We start from the raw sequence: 22,131 nt of genomic DNA on the forward strand, positions 1-22,131 counted from the left end.
GTATAAACTACTCACATGCAGATATCTTTATTAGTTGTGAAAACTGAGGAATATTCCTGCAGTTACTTACAGTATTGGTGAAATACTTTTTTGCTTGCATCTGCATGACATTGTAATACTGCCCCCGGTGGCCAATTAATGAACACCACAGGGTGGTGCAACAAATTAATCATGAGCCAAAAACGGATTAATTCTTTACATTCTATTCAAGAATGTTACAATATGTTAAACTATAATATTTGCCTTCGTAAAAACCCACTAAAATATTTTTTATGGCAGTCTGGAACAAATTAATTGTGCCCTTTGATTTTCACCGGGGAAAGATTATGAGTTATACATGTATCTCGAGGCATCATTGTATTTTTCTTACAAGTCCAGATTTCAGCATGCCAATGTGTATTTGATTTCCACAGACAAATCTTTTATAGTGTGGCGGTGCACAGTCACTAAGCAAAGAAAACAAAAATTAAAACAAATAGAATATATACAGTCATACAGATCTGGGGGACTTTTATTGCTCATAATTTAAAACTTCACCATCTTGTTACTGTAATGTGTGATTATACCGACAGCATAAAACAAAAAAATAAACAAGTTAGGTATTAATAAAGTAAAATGTTCTCGTTCAAAAAAAAGCAATGCGTACATTCATTAAGAATCCGTCCGGGGAAAGAATCATTCTTATCTGTACAAGTGGTACTTTCCAACAGTTAATATCACATATATGTAACTATACAGATATATATATTTGTTTGTATCAAATGGCACAATCGAGCAAACCCATTTTGGATGCCATTTGAAAACATGTGAACATATTTCATATGTTGTAAAATAGTCAACTAATTAAAGTAAGTGCAGGGTTGACATGTCTATTCTAGTTGACGCTATGACATCATCTATCTAGTGTTTACATACGCGCATAAAATTACTTTACACTGCCCAGGTGACAACAACGTTTGCATTTGAGGAGCTGACTACAGCTATCAAAAAAAAAAAAAAATCACAATTTCACTTGGGCATCTTATTTTTACAATAATGGTCAAATTAATTCATATCAATTCAGGTCAATTACTAAAAAAAAAAATAGTGTCACAGATGAAAAGGGGATTTCGATGTATTGTGATAAAAATGAGGTGCAAACTCTGCAAACAGACAAACAGAAACAGAATGACCATATGTATAATGAGCTCCTTCACAAAACCCTTTTTTTCTTTCTTTTCAAATCTTTTGTCCCAACTCAGAGCAGCAGCACTCAGTCACTCCTCTTACTTTTCACCTGGATCTTTCTAGGAATCATGATTCCAGTTTTGTATGTCCTCCCTTCCTCCTTGCATCACATTGGAGATCTCCCTCCACTTCTCCCTCTCTTTTTTTTTTGCCCTCTAGCATTTTCCCCTCTTGTCACGCTGCTGGAACTTCCGAAGGCGACGTCCCCACAGATCCTTCCAAGGGATGAGCAGGCTCCCCTTGTCCGCCACCACCCCGCTCTGCCCGGGGGAGTCGTCATCGTCCGAACCCATGAGCAGGTACTTTCTGCCGGGTTTGATCTTGGGACATTTGCAGGCCACGTCTTTGGCGCGCACCCACAGCAGCTGATCCCCGCGACGGATGCGTTGCTCCCCTTGTTTGTAGACCGATATGATGTTGACGGTGAACTTCCACCACTCGCCTGCCTTGTCTCCTTTAAGCACGTGCACCTGAACAGCTGAGAGATGACACCACAAGAAATCTTAAAGGTGAATTCCTCCCACAATTAAAACCGATTTATTTACGTACTGTGCCTGATGTAAATAAAGAAAGAAGAATGTAAAAGAGGATTTTTTTTTTTGGACAATAATAATAATTCTTTCACGCCAAAGCTGGCTACAGCAGATAAATTCTTCACATGAGAGAAGAATTAAAGTTCCCTCGCCGGCAGAGCCAAACAGAACATTTCTTCACTTGACTTTGATTGCTGCAAGAGGGGACAAATCCCTGGAGCTAATCTGGCCTTGATGTGCCTTGCAATATGGCTTTGATTTGAACTGTGTTATTCATATTTATTTAAAATAGTGCAAATGATTGTAATCTTGAGAACACTGGTTGAGATGGCAAGAAATCACTCAAGATAGTCACGCAAAGCAGTTTGTATGTGTATAGAATCGACATTTATCGACATTTGATGTAATGCTATGATCTGGCTGTCTGCTGTTAGCGCGCTTGCTCCATTTTGCTGCTCTTATTTGTCTATTTATTTATTTATTTATTGTTTATTATTTGGGTTATTTGCTTCTTCCTTATTCGTTGCTCTTGTCTGTTCGTTTTTACTCTTTGTGCTATTTGATGTGAGTGTTGTGTACTGTCTAGTCACCGTGGGACGGTGGGAAACGTAATTTCGATCTCTTTGTGTGCCTGGCATGTGAAGAAATTGACAATAAAGCGGACTTTGACTTTGACTTTGATTCAATTTGTTGGAAGGTGTTATAGAAAAAAAAATGATGTGACTGACTCATCTTATACAGTAAAAAGGACAAAATGGTTTTTCTAAGAACATTACATCATTTAAATAATAATGATAATAATTTGTTTTTTTAAATAATATTTTTGATAATAATAATTTTCCTAACTGAAAAACAGAAACGTTTTATTTCAATGGTGAAAGATTATTAGGGATACCTAATGTGTTCATCAAACAACTTGTAGCTCAAAGCACCACTGTGCTCACCTCCAGTGAAGTAATTGGATAAGTAATGTATTCCTCTTTAAAATAACTTTTCTGCCTATACTTCTTTGCATCCCTGCCTCAATATAATTACTTTTTGGGAATTCACTGGCTGTTCTCTTATTAGAGTCCAGAATGAGGTAAACTGGAGGGGCGGGGCATTGTGCTCCATGTGTGTGTGTGCACAAAATGCACACAATATCAGAAGAAAGAAGGTTTGTTGGGCTGAGTAGAGTGAGCTCTCACAGGCCTGCCATTCAATCACAGCCCTCTCCTTCATCCCCGACACATAAAGGGTGCATGAGGGGGGGTAGGAGAAGGAGAGGCCACTATTTGTCTTCCCAGCCACAGAATAAGTTCCAGGAGAATCGGAATATGTTCCGACCTCACCAGCTATCCGGGTTCTGCTCCCAGAGCCCCATCCAACTTCCCAGCGTGAGAATCCACCGGAGACAGCGCCCTCTTCTCTGCAGCATCCAGGCACCGAGCCTGGCTTCCTCTTAGTATCTTTCACTCCTCCACTCTCAAGTATATTCTCACTTTGTGTTTAAACATACACAAATCCTCACACGTCCGGCCACTTGCTTTAAACTAAATAGCCGGTGGCCAAAGTGGCTCACTTAGCGGCGGGTCAAAGAACGTGTCGGGCGGAGGAAGTGTGAAATAACGCAACGCTCACACAATGGCTGCCAAATGAGACCATCTCGCGGCCAAACCGGGGTTAAACTGTTTTGGCCCATCGACAGGCATGGGGCTAATGACATTAGAGCTCGCTTAATTACAGCGGGAGGCCTCCGTCGCCGTTTGGGTTATCAATCCGGAGAATGATCGGGGACCCGACCGAGCGCCGAGGGGGGGCTCCCGTGCCTTTGACCAGCATCCCGGAGCGTCGGTAAACACAGCAGGCTTTGATTCATTGTTCTCCGAGCGGCGCAAGGAGGGAGGCGACGTGTGTGCCGAGGAGGACGTCAAGCGAGAAAATAATCCTTTTGTGTCGGCCGTCTCCGTAGCGACGGCGGTGATGAAAAACAAAAATTGAATCAACAAGACATATTTCTTTCTCTCCGAGGTGGCAATCCGTCACCGTCTGCCTAATTTAACACCTGTTTGCGCCCCGTGGAATGCTCGGTGCCGGCAGAGTGCACGACTGTGTTTAAACAGAGGGCCCCTTCCCGTGACCCCTGGGGGGGCCGGCGTGGCCACGCACACACATTGGTTGCGGCACCCCCCCCCCCCACCTTTATCCGGAGAACGGGGAGAGACCAATAAAAGCAAAGCGACAGGCCTGAGAAATGAATTAAAGGCAAAAGAATGGGAATGCATGGTAAGCAAAGATCATTCCTTCAAAAAGAACCGGGAGAACACCAGCAGGAAATGTCGGAGTCTCCCTGAATGATTTCAAAACTGAAATTCAAACTAAACGTTAAAGCATCCTCTTACAATCAACATCAACAATCATATTATATTCTGTAGGCATCAAAAAGCAGGTTTACCGACAATCGTTTCATTTTTTTCTATTAAAACCTCCTGTGTGGAAATGCTTCCTGCTTTGTCCATTTTTTTTCAAATGAACCCAAACCCACAGCCCATTGTTAAAGTCAGAACCACAGTACTGCTTACCAAACAGCACTTCAAAGTCCCTTTGTGAAACCATTGTTTGTTTACTCATTTAGTCTGACTGATAAGGTATATCCTTAAATAAAACATGGAGGTTTTGGTTTATGACCATGACGCTCCAGAAATAACATTTCCTTCCAAACAATAATTCTTTTCACCAATGATTGTCATCATATCAAATGAAATACTCAACGATAGACGCAAAACGATTGTGTGTGATGACCGCACTTCCCAGCAAGAACTTCTGGTTAAGGATGTTGATTATAGCAAAAGCTTACTCGATACACAACATCTGGTAAAAGTCGCTGGAGACCTACATATCATTTTGGATGGATTCTTGATTTGATCCCAAACATTTTTTTTTTTTTCAGATGTCTTTATTTGTTTGTGTGTAATCCGAATTCTGTGCGAGGAAGCCATGTTGCTATTTGTCTGGATTTGCAAGCTTGGTGCATTTCTTTTTTGCTTCACTTTGTGCTGCTGCCCTCGTTCCTTATCACCAGTTTTGTGTTTCGGCAAGATTGAGGTTACACACACACACAAATGCGCAATCAGCCTTTATGGGGACCGGACACACACATGCTCACACACAAACGCATAATCGTCCCTTATGGGGACCGGATTCTGGGTCCCCACACTGTAAAAAGTTCCCATGATGTCACAGAGTAAACAGACTTTTGTCCTTATAAAATGATGAATACCAGAACGCACACTATAAAATCATAGAGAGAGAAGATGTGAGTACAGATGAATCCACATCACGACTGTTTAAGTCATCAGTCGCAGAGAAGCACCAGGGTGTGGATACTGCGCAGCTCTGATGAATCGAGACATTTAACATCCGCGGCAGCGCATTTTTTACGTCGTGGACTCACCGTAGTCTTTTTTACAGTACTTCTTCATGGTGATCTTCATTTTCCCTTTGGAAGCTTTACAGTGGGATTCACAATCTGGAAATAAGGAAAATATACCATTTTAATATTTTTCATTTAGGTCACAATGTAATGATAATGTAAAAAAAAATGTGGGTTCAATGGAAGTGAGGTTAGTCTTTACATCATCTTCACATCATCTCAAGAGAGAAGGACAATAATGTGACAATTGCTGAGGCTGAATTTTCTTTCCTTCTGCACAGACTTAATTCATGTCTGAAGAGTCGCCAGTTTATGCACACTTGGCATTTTATGCCAGGCTTGAAAGATGACTGCTGCTTTTGTCACCATGCCAGGTAATGTTCATAATGAGGGAGCTGGTGGTGGGACCAGAGGGCAAAAAAAAAAACTAAAATTGAAATCATTTGTTCTTTCCACTTTCCACTGACTGACACAAATTGGAAGCAGATCATCTACTAGTGTTGCCCTAGCTCTTGCTCTCTCTGAGTCGTAAGACTTGTGCTCCCTTTTTTTTTTTTTTGATGGGGGGGTGGGAAAGCTGAAGCAGTTGAGAGCGGAGGGGGGGGGGGACCTTTCAGCTTGCCTGAATATGGACAAACTTCATTATTTCTTCCAGCTCTCCGTCCAGTCGTCCCCTTTCTTCTCCATTCTACTCTGTTTGAATGAGGTTGCCTGGGTAATGATGGAGGAAGAAAAAACGCCCCTTACCTCGCTCTTAAAAAAGAAAAAGTCATTCGGTTTGTGAGATGAGGATCGAATGTTCAGGATGCATTTTTGAGTGAAATGCCGCTTTCTCAGGTGGTGGGTTCATTAAAAAAAAAAACGGAAATCCCAAAGTAAATGATTTTGACTAGTCCATATCAAGCATGCCTCATTTCCATGTGAATGTAAGAAAGAAGGCGGTTGGGGCCCTCTATCTGCCGCTGGCCTCTGGGGGGGCTTCATCACACCCCCACTTTGATAGGCGACACTGACTGTGCGCCCTCTCAGAGAAATGGCTGCACACTTTGAGCCATTACACCCGCAGCGTTCATTAAGGTCCAATCTCCTGCTGGGAAGACAAACGCCCCCATTGTGTGGCTCTGAGGCAGCGTCACGCTCATTCTGGAGCTCGTACACGGCTTCTAATTTGGAGGGTGGTGGCTATAATCAATCCAAGCTTCACACTGTCCCAGCCGGAAATGCAAAACTGTTAAATATCAATTATTTAATACCAGGTATCCATGTTGTGGGCGGAGCCTCCGGGGCTTCTATAAACTTTCCTGCTCATTGTCAAACTAATTCAGGCAAGTTTGTAAACAAAACATTTGGAGAGGGTCTTAACTTAATGAGCCATGAAAAAAGAAGTCACTGGCAAAAAAAAAATGACACTAAAGCGATGGGTAAATACTGGCATGGTTTTATGTCACCGCATGGTGACTCTTGTCAGAGTAAATGAACAATCGCTTCAGCCTGGGCTTTGCAGTAAGCCTTGATTGAAATACAAACTGGTGCAAATGAAGCATGTAATCAGATTAAGGTTCAAACCCCGGGGGGGGGGGTTGCTGTGCGGCCTGGGAATACAAGCAATGATGCTGCAGGGAGCCGTGAAAAAAAAAAAAAAAAAAAACTCTCTGGAGTTGACATCAGTGATGGGCTTTAACGGTGAGGAGCGAGAACACCATCACATTGTATTTGGTAATTGTCATTTTAATAAAAAGGAGGACTCGTGAAAAAAAAATTCCAGGGGAAGCCATAAATCTATGAAAAATGCAGCAATAATACAACTGATCATGAAATTCAAAATGCCATTTGCAGAAACTTTGCCTTGTAACTGACCTGATGTCTCCTCGTAGCCGCTGTAAGTGGCTGTAGGGGATGCAACTGGAATCTCTGCGGTGCAAACAGGAAGAGGCTCATTAATTGTCATTTTAAGACAATGATGTGTTTTTGTTCACTAGGGTCCACTTTCTCCTGACTCGGACCATATGTAACATATCTAACATCGTACATGAACACCTTTGGGATTCAACCCCATGTCTTTTTAATGACAGCTGATTCCGACATACGCCAAGTCTTAATCATCTGTCACGAGATGAGTTTTGTCTGTGATTGTTGTCTGCTCAAGGTGCCGAAAGCCAAACTGGAGTTGATGGGAGAACCACGTCGATTCTGTTTTTCTACTTCACGATAAGAATGGAAACCGCATTGGCGAACGTTTTCAGTGGCTACAGATGTGACTTATCTATTAATATCAGTCTGATGATTTTTTGGGGATTTTTTTTTTTTCCCGATAAAAACAGCAGCTACCAGTGATCTTTATCTCAGTGTGATGTGAAGACCTGAAATCTGCAGCCAGCAGACACAGCCAATAAATATACACTATCAGCCATCATTTTTTTTGGAAGCATTCTGGGGATTCACCGTGAGACGTACAGTTAACGACGCACGAGGCCATGTTAGGTGAGTGGTAACGCTTCTATTTATCCAGGCTTTGGTTTGAAACATTCAAATATCTATCCAGAATAATGGAACGGGATATAAAAATAATAAGAGATGACTGTAGGGATAAAAAAAAAAAAAAGCATTTGAAGTTGTTTGCTGAAGCAGATGGGTGCATATTTTGGTTTCAAATTCAAGAAAAAAGGAAAGTCGTTTTGATTCGTAAAACTGTTACAAAAAATAATAGCAGCCGACTAATGGTGGTGCGTTTATTCAGCGGAGAAATATTTACAATTGGATGAATCACTGTGGTTTATTTATAATAGGACATTCATTTCTGCAGGCCAGATGTTTTCTTGAGGGTAATAAATTCTCAGGGTGAGTGTTTTGTTTGCAATAGCACCATTGTAGTACAGTAAAGTGATACCTTGAGATACAAGTCGAATTTGTTATGTGTTCATGCTTGTAACTTAAAACACATGTATCTCAAGTCATTTTTTACTTCGTATATTGTTGTAATATTTTGTAGAGGAGAAATAATGTATCTGAGTATTCCTATATGATTTGTCCACCTGTGTTGCGCCACCATTTGTGTTCAAATAGCTGCTGCTCAAATGGTTTTAAAAGAGCAATTATCTGTGTTAAACATTGACGTTAAATGAGTTTCCCATTATTTGTTAGCAAGGAGCTCGCTGGCAATTCTTAAGGCAATGTTTTTTGTATTTATTTTTTACTTTTCTCACACTTTCTTCACTGTTCATGCAAACTCCACAGAGGAGGTCTGAGCTGAGTTCCAAACCTCAATTTGCCAATTTGTCATGGTGCTGCTTGTCATCATTAATCATTAAAGTTAATCATATACCATGAATAAGGTTGCCACCTATTAAATTCATCACAATGAAGCATCTGTCAATAATATCAAAGACTTGGTTATAGAAAAAAATATATATATATTGGTTTAGTCCTAACTGGTACTAGACTTTTAGATTCCAAATTAGAACATTTCAGTTATTAATCAAGTTCTTTAAGGCAGGGATCCCCAACCACAGACCCGTGTACGAGTAACAGACCACACAGAAAGTTATTAAACATATGTATGAATCTGGAGACTATTTTCATTTTGTGAAATGACCACTTAATACTGTGCCTCATTCCTGCACGTTTCATGCACAAGTGAGCTCACAAAATAACAAAAAGACCTTAAAAAAAAAAAAAAGTAGGGAAAACTAATTGACAGTGATTAGAGGTTTTCTTTTACCCTGACATGTTAAATGTTTGCGTCTGACTGCTGTTTTAAAAATAATTACATGACATCATTGGACAAGTATCCGTTCACTGTAAAATGGCTTTCCGTTCGTCTGACTGTACTTTATAAAAATGAAAGTGGCTTACTGATGCAGGGGGCGATGGGAGAGCGACTCTGCTGGTAACCCTTGGCGCATCGATTACAGGTGATTCCCGCGACTCCGTCCTTGCAAGGGCATTGCCCTGTCGTCTGGTTACACGTCTTCCCTGCAGCTCCAACTGGATGGCAGTCGCATGCTGGGGCGAGCAAATGAAATAAAATGGCGGGAAATAACATTAAGGATCTGGGAAACACAATATAGTTGAGACAGAAGAGCAATCTTCATTTTTGTGCAAATTGGGAATTTGGTTGACTTGATTTTAAACCCACTAAAAGCTGATCTAACTTGTGGCGCGGATGATGTCATGAGATTTTTATAGTCTTCTGACGATATCTGTGTCATCGTATTTCATTCCTAAATATAAAAACAGATTATTATTATCTTGAATATATTTTTCAATTTATATTTTTAAAGACAAGCCAACTCCACACATGTGCACAGTTAGCTCACTCTTAACACTGGGCATAAAACTGTAATGTTCCATAATTAAATAGTAATCCTAATAATGAGAAATTATTCTCTTTCAGTAACTTCACAGATGAGGAAATGGGCCTCGCAGCAGTTTGAAAGCGCAAATTACCCAGCTTCCCTCCAACCCCCTCATGAGTGGCAAGAGAAAGAAAACAACTTGATTGTGATAAGCATTTCACACCGTATTTCTTGTGTTTCAAAATGTATGCAAGTTGGAGTCTGTCTCTGATCAGACACTCGGTGTGCGCTTCAGATTGAGTTTCCAGTGCAAAGCTTTTTTGGCAAAGACATCCCTCACAAACATTGGCTGAATTATGTTTCCCGTTCACGGCTGAGTGGAACACACTTCAAAGTCTGCTAAAGCGGTTAGCTGGGAAGAGTGTTTGAAATTTAAAACCAGATTTTTGAGTTGCATTGAGTGTTGCATTGACAATTTGACTTTTTTTTTTTTTTTTACCTCACTACACACACAAAAAAACTAAAAAAGTACAATAATAGGATATAAATTGTTCTTATTTCAAAAATAAGAACATTTCGAAGTGACCCTAAACTTTTAAACTGTAGTTATAAAATGTGATGGAACTGCTTACACTGTGCTTGATGATGCATCAATTTTTTAGACACATCATTACAATTGCATTTAACTGAGATGTCAAGTTGGCCAAAAATTGAGGATTGGGGGAGAAAAAAAAAAAAAAAAAGCAGACTTCCCCCAAGCTGTGTTGGCACAGCAAAGTGTGCTGATTTGAATCATAAATATAAGCTGTTTAAATGATGTTAGGTTGGTCACCTGAGGAGAAAAAGCAGCAATCAGGCTGTTTGGCTTTCATCCCCAAGCTCCCAGTTAGCTCCAAAATCTTCATCTAGTCTGGGTACTGATCCAACTGTTTAGAAAGACTTCAATGGGTGTCACTACATCATCAACCTCTCTTGCATTAACCTGACGCCTCTTTGAATGTGTGAAAATGTTTAGACTGGCAAGGTTAAAAAAAAAAATGCTGCAAAGGACCATTCCGAAGTGTGGCTGATCTATCAAGCTTTTTGTTACCACGTGCGGTAAAGTGATCCAATTACTGTGTTTAGAAGACGTAAGAGATGTTTTTATGTGCCGGTCATGAGGACCTTGGCTTTCATTTCAGTCCGATGAGATCTTATGGGATGACAGAACCGGAAAAAAAAAAAAGAGATAATTAGCATTTGATGTCCTAATGAATGAATAATGTTTGACATTGTTCTTTTGATGTAGAAATGGATCTTAATAAATTTTATTGTTGGAAATTAAATGTTTATGCTCGAGCACAATTGCGGCCACACAAAACACGCCTGTGACAAATAGCTTTTTAAACGTTGTTACGGGCCACATCGGAGTAATGATTTCCCTCGTGGGGGCCATTAATGACTAAAATAGAAATGAACGGGAGGATATTATCACAACACACAGAAAAGAAAGAAAAGTTCAACAATTTACAAAAATGTTGCAATAGCTCACTCTTATTAAAAGGAAATACAATTAAGAGTTTGGGTATTTTCACAAGAAACATTGAATCGACCCACAGGATTTTGCGGGCCACATAAAATGATTTGGCGGGCTGGATCTGACCCCCGGGCCTTGAGTTTGACCCCGGTACCCTACAGTTTGACCTCTGCGCCCGCACCTGCGTCAGTGTGTTATGTCAGGTATGAATAGATGATGAGTCAGCGAGTTCCACAATCCGCTCACACCTCAGCTTGTGTTTGTTATGTTTGTCTTGTCAGTCTTTCACAAGGGACCCCCAAATAGCTTTGCGGTCGTATGGGTCAGTTCACCAGAGCAGAGACAGGTGGCTCCTTTATTCCAAAGAATTCCTTTAATGCCTCAAGCATGAGTCTTTAGTGTATTGAGTGGGAAGTGAATAAAAAAGGGATTATTTTACAGGAATTTTTTGAATGTCTAATGTTCGATGACAACCTCATAAGCCCCCCTTTTATGACTTTTCAACACCGTTTTAAATGTCTTTCAGGTTCTCAGTTTTACCTTTGCAAGCTCGCCGGTGTGAGATGGATTTGCTCATGTCTCTGTAGAAACCTTCCTTGCAGTAGTGGCAATGACGGCCCGCCGTGTTGTGACGACAGTTGAGGCACACCCCGCCGCTCCTGCGACCCGACAGCTTGTACAGCTCCATGTTGAAGCGACAGCGACGAGCGTGGAGGTTACAGTGGCAGGCTGATGGATAAAACACAGGCCATGAACGCTCAACACCAAAAACTTTTATCTTGACAATTTAGCGGTTCATGTCAGCACAACCGGAGCTGGAAAACGAGCTTCCTTTGTTTTTCGGAAAAATATATAGTCTATGTAAAAATGTAAACGAGTGAGGCAGAAGGCCGTTATCGAAACAGATGGCCGGCCTTGGGAATAAAACAACCTATAAAGGAAAAAAAAAAATCCTGGTACTCTGCCACCTGCTTGTGAATTTAACCTTTGACCCCTGGCAGGAAAAGAGACTTCCTTTCTCACCAAGATCTGAGACTGTTCTATTCTTTGATTTTTTTTATCATTACGATTTTTACTCATTTCACCTCTAAGCTCATTTTCCTTCTTTTAACCGATTTAGGTTATCAGTAAAAGATTATTAATATCGTTGTCCTGTCTGACACTTCCTGTAAGAATATTATTAAGGTATATTATTTAGTGACTGAAAAATGATGTCAACAATTTTCTACCATCTGATCGGTTGGTCAGAATACAATCAAAATATGTGCTGAAGATGAATTTTAAAATATTATTTCTAGGAAAAATGACTTCTATAGCTCCAGTGAAGCTCCTGCCATGTTTTGTCATCATTTTCTCTCTTATCAGCCAAAATCCGGTGTTTACCGTTCATCTAGGCTGGGCTCACGTTTCCTCACATTTGGCTAATCTCCACCATCGGCGTGCCTCATGTCTTAATGTTATTGCATGGAGATGCTGGCTGCTGATAACACTGTCACATATGCTCCACAATCATCAGGGCTCGGAATCATATCCAAACGGACTCACACCTGCCAGAAGGGGATTCAAGCCGGCAGGTGGCGGGGGGATTCATGCATGCACCCCTCCTTAAATGGGGGGGGGCATAACTAATGCACACACACTCACACAGAGGTGTTTGGCAGCTGTCACAAGCTTATCTCCAATGGGTCACTCCCTGAGGCTGATCGAACACACAACGGTTTTAAGAATTCACACACACACACCACACACATGCACACTCACCCCTCCCTTTCCCTCTTTGCTCTTTACTGCTTTCTTATCCCAGATGTTATCTCCACTTAAGGGAAGTGTGTGAGAGGGAAATGGAAGTAGGGGTGGGAGTGGAGGAGGTTGGGCAGGAGAGAACAATCCTGCTGGTTACTACGGAAGGAATCGAGAATTATTATTCATATTTAAAAAGCATTTATCTTATATCATGATTTTGATATTATTTATTCTAAAAGGGAAACAAAGTTTGACTTGAGACTTGCCACTGTTTTTTTTTTTTTTTACTTTGTCACCCTAACAGGGTTTTCTAAACGTGTGAGAGCGTCAGGAGATTAATAAGTATATCTTTGCAGCTGTCTCCAGGCTCTTGTCGAGAGCGCTGCGCTGTCTCATTCACACAATCACCGCAATAGTTGTCCAGCAGCGACAATAACGTGAATGCCGATAAGCCCGATGCCACGTCGGAGCACGTGGCATCTAATTATGGATCCAGTCGAAACTCTTATTGTAGTATGTATTGTAGTATGTGTTTTAAAATATGGGTTGTAATAAGTTAAAGTATTTTAAAGCATGTGGGAGGTGTAACATTTATTTGTTTGTGTTTTTTATGTTGTTGTTTTTTTAGCATCGTTGTCGCACTGTAGTAGCTTAAGTGTGCTAACTTTTAGGTTATACCTTTGATGAGGAATTTATACTACAGCACAAGTTCTGCTTTCATTTAGTAAAAAAAAAAAAAAAAAGGACCCTCTTGGAGCAATGCTATTCCATTCTATTTATGTTCAAGGGTCATCTATCAGGCTTAGTGAAGAAGCCACTCGGGGTGGTTGCGCGTTTTAGATGGAAATTACAAATCCCACATTTTGGTGTAGGCGTTTTTTTTCTCCACTCCATCCAGAGATGAGAGAGCAATTATGGATGGGAAAAAATGTTCCTACATGATGATCTGTGAGGTGTTTTTAAGTCATGTATTTACTCTGGATGGAATTCTGTTTTTATTCTTTCACCAATCCGTCATACTTATTGTGAGTTTGATGAGAGATTGAACAATCAATGCAATGTGTATTATTTAGTCTGCCCACTTATAGTGAAATTGGATCACATGTACTTTACTTTAAAAGGTTGTGACTGACCATCACATTGAGATTATACAATGTTTATATAAGAGCAGTTGGGTATATGTGGGTGTTTTTTTTTTTTTTTTAAATGGGTCCTCTGAAGAGGTAGGTGAGTTCAATCAATTGTGCAATTCAAAAAGGCCACAGTTACTATCATGTGTATCTGAAATGTGAATCGGAATTGTATCATCCACACTTCACCAATAAATCCAATTTCACATGATTTTTAAGATGCACTTGGGTATGCTTTTTGGGTGATTGTAAATATAGAAATCTACTCAAAAGATCCAAATTCCTAGCAAATAGAATAGAAAATGTGTCATGCAGGAGTTTTATTTGGGTTTAAAGAGTCAACCATGTCCAAGTCAGCTCTTGTAGATTTGCTGGACTTTTCACCTCCAATAGAATTGGTGGGTAACAAATTGCGCTTGAAAACATCCTTTGGTCATCTTTAGGCCAGCAACTCAACCCTGATCGCTGAATACTGGCAAACTGAAAGCTTTCCATTGACTGGCGATGTCACGGGAGGCGTTCCTCATCTTTACGGGCAAAGCTCTCAATTAGCAGAGCAATCAAGCAGACTCGTGCTTTTTTGCACACTTGTAAAAGGCCCCCGTTGCTGGGCAAAGGCGGAATGCACTGCTTGGACATAACCAGCGTGTGGATGCCATTTGGTGACATGAAATGACATGAGTGCTCACAATGCATCATTAGGCAATGCAGTTTATGCTTAGCTGGAGATTTGTGGACAACGGTAACAACCCGTTTGTCAATTGATCGGCGTGAAAATACTTACATTTCTGAGCAGTGATTATAATATTTCTGGGGTGGATATAATAAATAATTTGACATTTTTGTATTGCTTGGCTCATGCATAAATGTAAGCATACTAGAATTTTTTTTATTTTTTTTGTATGTACAGTTTTAGTTTTCAGGAAAGTATGCAGTGTAACTAACGCAGAATGAATTGCTGCCTACTGATTTTTTTTTTATCACTTTTGATAGATAGACTTGCTAGTAAGTGCTCAGCAATGTCTATATCCTATGTTGATTTCATAAACCAAACATTAGGGAAAAACGTTTAGCATGAAACGACTTAACTACAATGACCGAGACAGCAAGCAAAGAACCGACCGACCGACTAACCGACTAACCAACCAGTTGTGAAGGCAAGCAGGAACTAAATACATAGCAACTGATGAGACAACAAGAAACACCTAAACAGGACAGCAGTGACTGAATGAGCTGATTGGTAGACACGAGGGACCGTGTTGATGAGCACAGGGATACATAAAAAACACGATTAAACTAAAATCAAATCGACAAAAAAATGTTTTTATTAAAACTGGATGCCCTCAAAATGCAGATGCAACTTCTAATGTCCCTAAATGTGATGTGAAATACATTTCTCCTAAAAATAAAATATATTGCTGGTTTTTGGGCTAAAACATTCAAGCATCAGTGAGAACTTTCTGGTCAATGTTCGGCGAAGGTCCAAATGTTTCTCGCTGAGCAGGGAGGTTATTACAACACTCCGGCACGCGTTGTGTTCCCTTGTGTCGAAAAAAAAAAAAGGAGCTAGGAAGCCACTGGGCTGTAAATCATTACACCGAGATGAAAATCCACATTGTGGTGGCATGTTTATTATGCTTTTCTGCTCTTTGCTCCATGGATCTATTTCAAACAAGTCCAGATCTCCGTGTCAAAAATCTCTCCTATGTGTGCATTAAATCTATACCTCCAGTTATAACGCTTATTTTTCCATTTTATATTCACTCAGAGGGCAGAAAGTGAGACAGAAAGATTAATCGTGGGTAAGATTAGATACATGCAAAGACGTGAGTTGGGACTATGGTATGTGTTACTTTCTCCCAGCTCGCACGTTGAACTAAAAAAAAAAAAAAAAAGTGGGAGTTGAAAGAGGATGACAGATTGAAGTCGATTTTGTCCAGATAGGAAGGAAAAAGTAAGGGAATTAACGGCCGCCGATTGTTTTTATGGAAACAGTGAGTTGACATCACAGAGGTAGTCCATTCAACTCCAAAGTTTGTTCTGGTTGCTAGGTGGCCTCCAGGACGTTGGTACAAGCTGAAGAGGAAAAGGCTTGGTTCTTCCTGAATCACACCAGCTTCTGGCAACCTTTGCAGTGACCCGTCAACATTATTAAAGAGAACATAAAAGGTGGGAGTTTACAGCATGAAGCCCCCCCCCTGCTGTTCCCTGAAAGCAAGGGACCGTCACTACACTTATTTTCCACAGAAGGTTTTGTTAGGGGGATCCTTCCAAAATTCAAACGGTAAGTAAATATCCTCCGATGATGTCATCAGAGTTAGAAAAACAGATGTATTTACTCGTAAAGTATCATCGAACGATGAAGACAGGGATTTTCGTTGTGGAAATTTGATGGTCGTAAGTTGAAGTTAATTCCGTTCCATTGCATTACTACAAGAGGTGGAAGTCCACGTTAGAAATTGTTCCTCAACTGAAAAACAAATGTCTACTGTGAGGCACGACAGATTGTTTGAGAAATTTTGGTATTTTATTTCTTAACTGCTTGAGTCATCCAATTCGAATCCTGTCATGTTACGCATCAGCATCTCGCACGAACCACCGAGTGTTCTGCTCATTTTTATTTTGTTTCCCCTCAAAAGACAGTTCAACCTTGGCAAGCTCTTCACCGGTTGCTACATTGCTACTGATTGTCTTTCGACTTATGTTAAGTATTAAAAGTTCACCCAGCATCGCAATCACGTCATCATTCATTAGTGTTCTCAGGATGATGAATGGCGGATACCCTGTTTATTTTTTTCAGATGTAATCCTGACACTCCACGACATAAAAAAAAAAAAAAAAGCCCAGACGCTCCATGTATTGTCTCCGTGCGCCGTCTGAGGTCATTATTTTTCCCAGTGGTGAGCCGAAGTGGGAACCAGACACCTCGCTTTATCTTCAACTCTCTATCATGAGAAATTGGGCCTCGATGTCTGTGTAAATAAATGCAAACGCAACCGAAACGCTCTACGAGGTCCTCTCCGGGGTTTACGTCAGCAGTTAAGGTTTTCCTGAAAGCGGAAACTGTGTCAGATAGAGACACTTTCTGTTGTCTTTCTGTGAGAGCCAAGGTGAGCCATCTGCTTGGTAGCTAAGGTCAGCAAAACAAACATGGACGCATTAAAAGCCTCATCCACACACCATTTGTAATATTCAAGCTCATTCCAGAGATTGTTTTGGACTTTGAAGTACTTCCATCAGTCATATTTGCCTTTTGTCAAATAAATATTTTGAATTTTGCCTCTTGACAGTTTAAGCCAGCAATAATGTAGTCCAGGGGTCTTCAACCCTGATTCTCATGTCCTGTATGTTTTTTTTTTTTTTTTGTCTCCCAGCAACAAGACACCTGTTTCCTGTTTCAAATGATCAGATAATCAGAAAGCTGAATACCAATCCTGATCATTTGAATCAGCAGGGAGACATAGAAAACATGCAAGACTGCAGTATTGCTAAAATTCAAAGGCTACTTTTACATGAGAAGATTTTCTAAACTGCGGAGACAATGGATATGTCAGAATATATTAGAATACAATACCATAATGTTCTTGTGTTCCCAAAAGTGGCACTGGTACATGTGTTTTTGTGTGTAAACAAGAACTGACACTGGGCCGGTTGTGTCGGGGGGGGCAGTGTAAGCTCGTGGGGGGGGGCTGAAGCTGAGCCACGAAGCGTGTCCCACCACCGGCCAATTAATCATCCCTGCCCTTCTTCACACTTTCCAAAGAGGCTGAATGTGCACTCCCTTGGTGGTCCTGATGCTACACTGGATTTTCCCAGTCAGCCCCCCCATGCAAACAGATTTTGGACAAAAGCTCAAGCATCCACACGTGCTATCTCAGCGGTAAAATGTCAAATAAACAGTTTGAACTGTCACTGGCACACCACTTTACGGATAAAAGATTATGAATCTTAACTTTAGCGGCAAAAGGTCATCGTAGCACATGATATTGTTAGTATGCTGTCAAAACACTTCCTGGTTCTGCATGACTTTTTTTTTTTTCTGTCTTAAATTATGGGCTCAGGGAAAACAATTGAATCAAGAATGTATGCCCTTACTCAAAGGACACATTGTTTTTCTTCTTTTAAATCAACAAAACACATTTCTTTGTTTCGTAGTTCTTTGTATACAGAAAAAAAAAACATCTGAGTGCCAACTTTTGGTAGCATGGGTTAGTTTGACTTAAGCTGGTTTGCATAATGTACAGAAGATACTGTACCTGACCAACACACATCGCTGCACGAACAAGACGGCGAGATATTTGAACGCCTTCACTTGGGCGCAGGATCTCATCACCGGCCCCCCGCCCTTTCCCGACTGAGAACCACGGTCTCCGATTTGGAGGTAGTGATTCTCATCGCCCACAACTTAACACTTGGCCGCAAACTACTCCAGCGAGAGTTAAAGATCGCAGCTTGATGAAGCCAACAGAACGGCGTGAGACGTAATACTGAGCTCACCAAACCAGAACCCTTCAACGCCTCAGCAGCGCCTAGAAATTCTGTCCGTGAAGGTTACAAACAAAAAGTCCCTTTCGATGTTGTAAATCACAAGCATGGGAGGGGAAAAAAGCAAAGATGCTTGACATTGACTGTGAAGGTCACTGCTGGCTTCATTTCCACTCGCCACATTGTTTGACTTTCCCGTTGCAGAACCCCTGAGCTGCACTCAAGCTTCGGCATGTTCTAGATGACTGAGACTCGGCAGTCCATCTAACTGGCACGCGGCTGCTGATGGGATTTTCAAGGGTGTGTGACTTTCAACCCTATTGGGAGGCCGCAAAAATGTTCCCCAACCTGCTTCGCACCTGTTTTCTATCAACCAGTGCAGGTTTTACGTCTCTACTCTCACCTGGAATCGATTTTTCCCGCCCCTCACACATATTCTTTTCACTACAACAACTCCTATTCTCATGTAACCTTTATTATTAAATCCAATGTGTTGTTTTGGGTTGAACTATTTATCCAGCACATCTGAAAGTTGTAATGTTCCAACCCAAAGGGGAAACAAACTATTGTAGTCATTAATGGAGATCCAAACAAACAAAGGACCACAATAGAAACACATGTCGTTGTTTTTTATCATTTAGTTCTCATCTTCGTTGCGTGTTAACGACGGGCTTTGAGTGAATATTGTGGTCTTACATTAAATTTAATAGTGGTGGTTGCCTGTGCCATGGTACCGGCACACAGCGAAGAAACAAGGGGTGCGAATGAAGAATCATCTCCAAAGATCTATGACATCATCCTTTGCTCCAATCATCACATGAGCCAATGGTAAAGAGCTTAAATGAGAGACAGATGGTGAGCGGGCCTGGCGGGGGCCAAAACCTGTTGACCCAAACGTGAGGCGGGCAACACAATCAGCGGTGGTCAGTTTCGCAGACAAAGATGTTTGGATGTTAAAGCAAATTAGCGGATTTTCTTTCAAATGGAGACTAGTTGACGACTTGGAGCCCTCAAGAGTCTTCGTGTCCGAGCTGGTGTTTCTTCTTTCTGCGAGTTGCTGTCACGCTTGTTGAGGAAAGGAAAGAATGCAGTGTTTTGAAAAAGGCGCTCTTGTTATTTTGCCTTTCAAGACTCACCGCGTGACACTGTTGATTCTCCAAACTTTGCTTGATGAGCAAACATGCTCCACATCCATCCCCAAAATGCTCCATATTTTTAAATACCTCCTTTTTATTTTAGGACTGTTCAAGTGTAGCTGACACAATCGAGTTTTTTTTTTAGATGGGTCAAGCAGACTGAAAACATCTCACCTGTCCATTGAGCTGAGGTGCAGCTACAATTACAAAGTATTATAACGGTAGAAATATAATGCGGAATTATACGTGCTACTGTTTCCAACTCACAGTGTCCACTTGGCAAGTAGGAGTTTCCCACACAGTTGCCTTTGCAGCCCATCCGTCAGGCCAGGCAGTCGGAAGGGGGGGGGGGGGGTCACTGCCACACTGCACATGGGGAGAATATGAAGTAGCTGCCTGAGCCACGACCCGTGTCATCATATGACATCAAATCCACATGTCTTCTTGATATTGATTTCTGTCTGTAGCAATGAAGAAGCTCAGGACTTATTTACTACTTTTCAAGCAGGTCAAAGATGTGATGGTGGAAACGGGGGGGGCTGGGTGGGGGGGGGGGGGTGGCTCCCGCACACAACAAGATGGATCCCGCAAGTGACAAGCTTTTTGTTTTAGTAAAATACACTCACATGCCGCCTTTGCAAAAAAGGCCAAAGGCGGAGGCCAAGGGGAACAACTTGTTCACTTGTCCTGTTTGGTTGAGCAGACCAACGCATTGTCACTACTTGTTACTTTTCCAGCTTTGCTTCACCGTGCTCAGTGTAGTGACTTGTTGATACTGCCCCCCCCCCCCCAAACTTGCACTGGTTGAAACAATAAACATTACAGCTATATGTTCACTTGCATTGAACTCTTAAATCAGGATTCAAATGACCTCCCACTATGTTCTGAATGGCTTTTTAAGGGCGGCTGTGTAGGTGCCATAAAATGTCACTAAAAGCAGCCTAATTGTCGGTCCGTTCTGTAATGGCACGTACTTGCGTTTCCTCAACACGCCCCTGAAGTTTGTCACTGCAGATGCAATGTTTCTTTCCCTCTTCAGTATTGGGGAGCATGCACTTGCTGTTTTAGAAATTAGATCCTACTCTTTCTTTTCTCCTCTGGAATTAAAAGCCAATCAAATGTATCCTCATCAATCAAATGTGGAAGCTTTATCATTATTATTATTATTATTATTATTATTATTATTATTATAAAAACCCTCGGAAATTTAAAGTGGAGTCAAACAAGTCCCAATAATTTAGTTATGTCATTTCTTAGAAGTTTTAAAACCTAGTGTTTTTTTAATTAAATATTTTTTGTTTAGATAAGTACTATTAATTGGAAATGTGAGCACGGCAAACACAGGCTTTTGTTTTTATTTTGTAGAAACACGTTTAGGTTGCTGCGCAATTCCCGTGGGTAAAAAGTTGAATTTGACCCAAATTACGCAATAGTTTTGACTTCAGAGTAGGTTATTGGCAATGTAAAAATAATCATAATAAATAGGGAGTTTGGCTTACCGACACATTCGTTGGCTTCTCTGGCGGTGGCGCGTTGCCAGGGTCGGTCGTAGTGGAAAGGTTTGCACCTGTCGCACTCGGGTCCCGCTGTGTTATGCTTGCACTCGCACACCAGATGACCTTCTCTGTCCTTGACGCACTTGGACGCGTGGCCGTTGCACTTGCACCGTCCGCCCACCTGCAGGTCCGACACGGCGTAATAATACGAGTCTCGGGCCAACTCCGAGTCGTCCTCGTTCTCGTCCCCGAAAGTGTGCAACCGGCTGAAGATCACTTTAATGTCGGTGGCGGTCACCCAGTCCTGGAGGACGGGCGAGTTGTCAAAATCGTGCGCCGAGGGTCTTCCGTCCAGGGTGCTGAAGGCGATGAGACCCCCAGTCAGTGGGTGCATGTCCGTATGGGAGTCCGTGCAGATGGCCTCCTGCTCGTTCTGCTTGGTGATCACCGCCTTGTTCTGCCGATTGTACATCTTCTTGCACTGGGTCGAGTAGTACTGGAACGGCACCCAGGACTTGCCGTAGTCCATGGACTTGTAGATGGCCATGGATTCTGGTCTTGGTGAGCAAAATTGCAGGCTCACGTAGGTGACCTCGAATTTTTTGCCCAGGGACAAGGTAAGGGTGACATTTTGGGGATACTGCGCATAGTTCTCCGACTGCCAGCAGGTGAGATTGTGCGGGTTGTTCAGGTCAGTCAAATAAGCGGACGGGTGACACTTTTTGGGGTCTCCCGCATCGCAGGTGTGGCAGTCCCGCGTCCTGTCGTCTCCCTTCTCGGACACCACGCAGTATCTGGCTGGTGGGATGCCACACGTGCTGGACACTCGCACGTCCTTGCCGAAGGCTGAGTTGACAAAATCGGGGATGCACCTTCGGGGGTTCCCGTTCTCGTCGTAGCACGGGTCTGGAGGGGAAGACTGGGCAGCAAACATACTCAGCCCGTAGCCCCCAAAGACCTTCTCGGTCAGGGCGCAGAATGTCACTAAGGTGAGCCAAACCTCCAAAATCCTTTGCATTGTAGTCCGTGCGCTGCGGTGACTTCTTCCTTCACGAGAAAACAACATCAGCATAGTTGGAAATAAGATATTTATGACAAGTGAGAGATAGTCTTACCAAGAAAAAAAAATCCTAACTCTAATTTAAAAAAAAAAAAAAA

The 22,131-nt window shown here is 41.7% G+C and overlaps 1 protein-coding gene across 1 annotated transcript; it reads right to left on the reverse strand.

Moving 5' to 3' along the window:
• Nucleotides 1-1,021: 1,021 nt before the first annotated feature.
• On the reverse strand, nucleotides 1,022-22,039 carry ntn1b (netrin 1b). Its single transcript, XM_085934076.1, has 6 exons — nucleotides 20,977-22,039; nucleotides 11,524-11,712; nucleotides 9,025-9,174; nucleotides 7,030-7,083; nucleotides 5,194-5,268; nucleotides 1,022-1,705 (listed from the first exon to the last, which is right to left on the reverse strand). Exons 1-6 carry the CDS (start codon nucleotides 22,037-22,039, stop codon nucleotides 1,383-1,385), a joined length of 1,854 nt encoding a protein of 617 aa, XP_085790202.1. The 3' UTR covers nucleotides 1,022-1,382.
• Nucleotides 22,040-22,131: the final 92 nt, after the last annotated feature.

The sequence above is a fragment of the Syngnathus leptorhynchus genome, chromosome 16 (assembly GCF_054491065.1).
Source record: "Syngnathus leptorhynchus isolate UIUO chromosome 16, UIUO_Slep, whole genome shotgun sequence".
In the NCBI taxonomy this organism is placed as follows: domain Eukaryota; kingdom Metazoa; phylum Chordata; class Actinopteri; order Syngnathiformes; family Syngnathidae; genus Syngnathus; species Syngnathus leptorhynchus.

Coding starts and splice junctions, on each gene's coding strand:
- ntn1b (XM_085934076.1), bottom strand. CDS start 22,039: ATGTTGTTTTCTCGTGAAGGAAGAAGTCACCGCAGCGCACGGACTACA. Junction 7,084..9,024: donor TCCCATCGCCCCCTGCATCA/GTAAGCCACTTT, acceptor TTTGCACCGCAG/AGATTCCAGTTGCATCCCCT. Junction 1,706..5,193: donor GTACTGTAAAAAAGACTACG/GTGAGTCCACGA, acceptor GTCATCTCTCAG/CTGTTCAGGTGCACGTGCTT.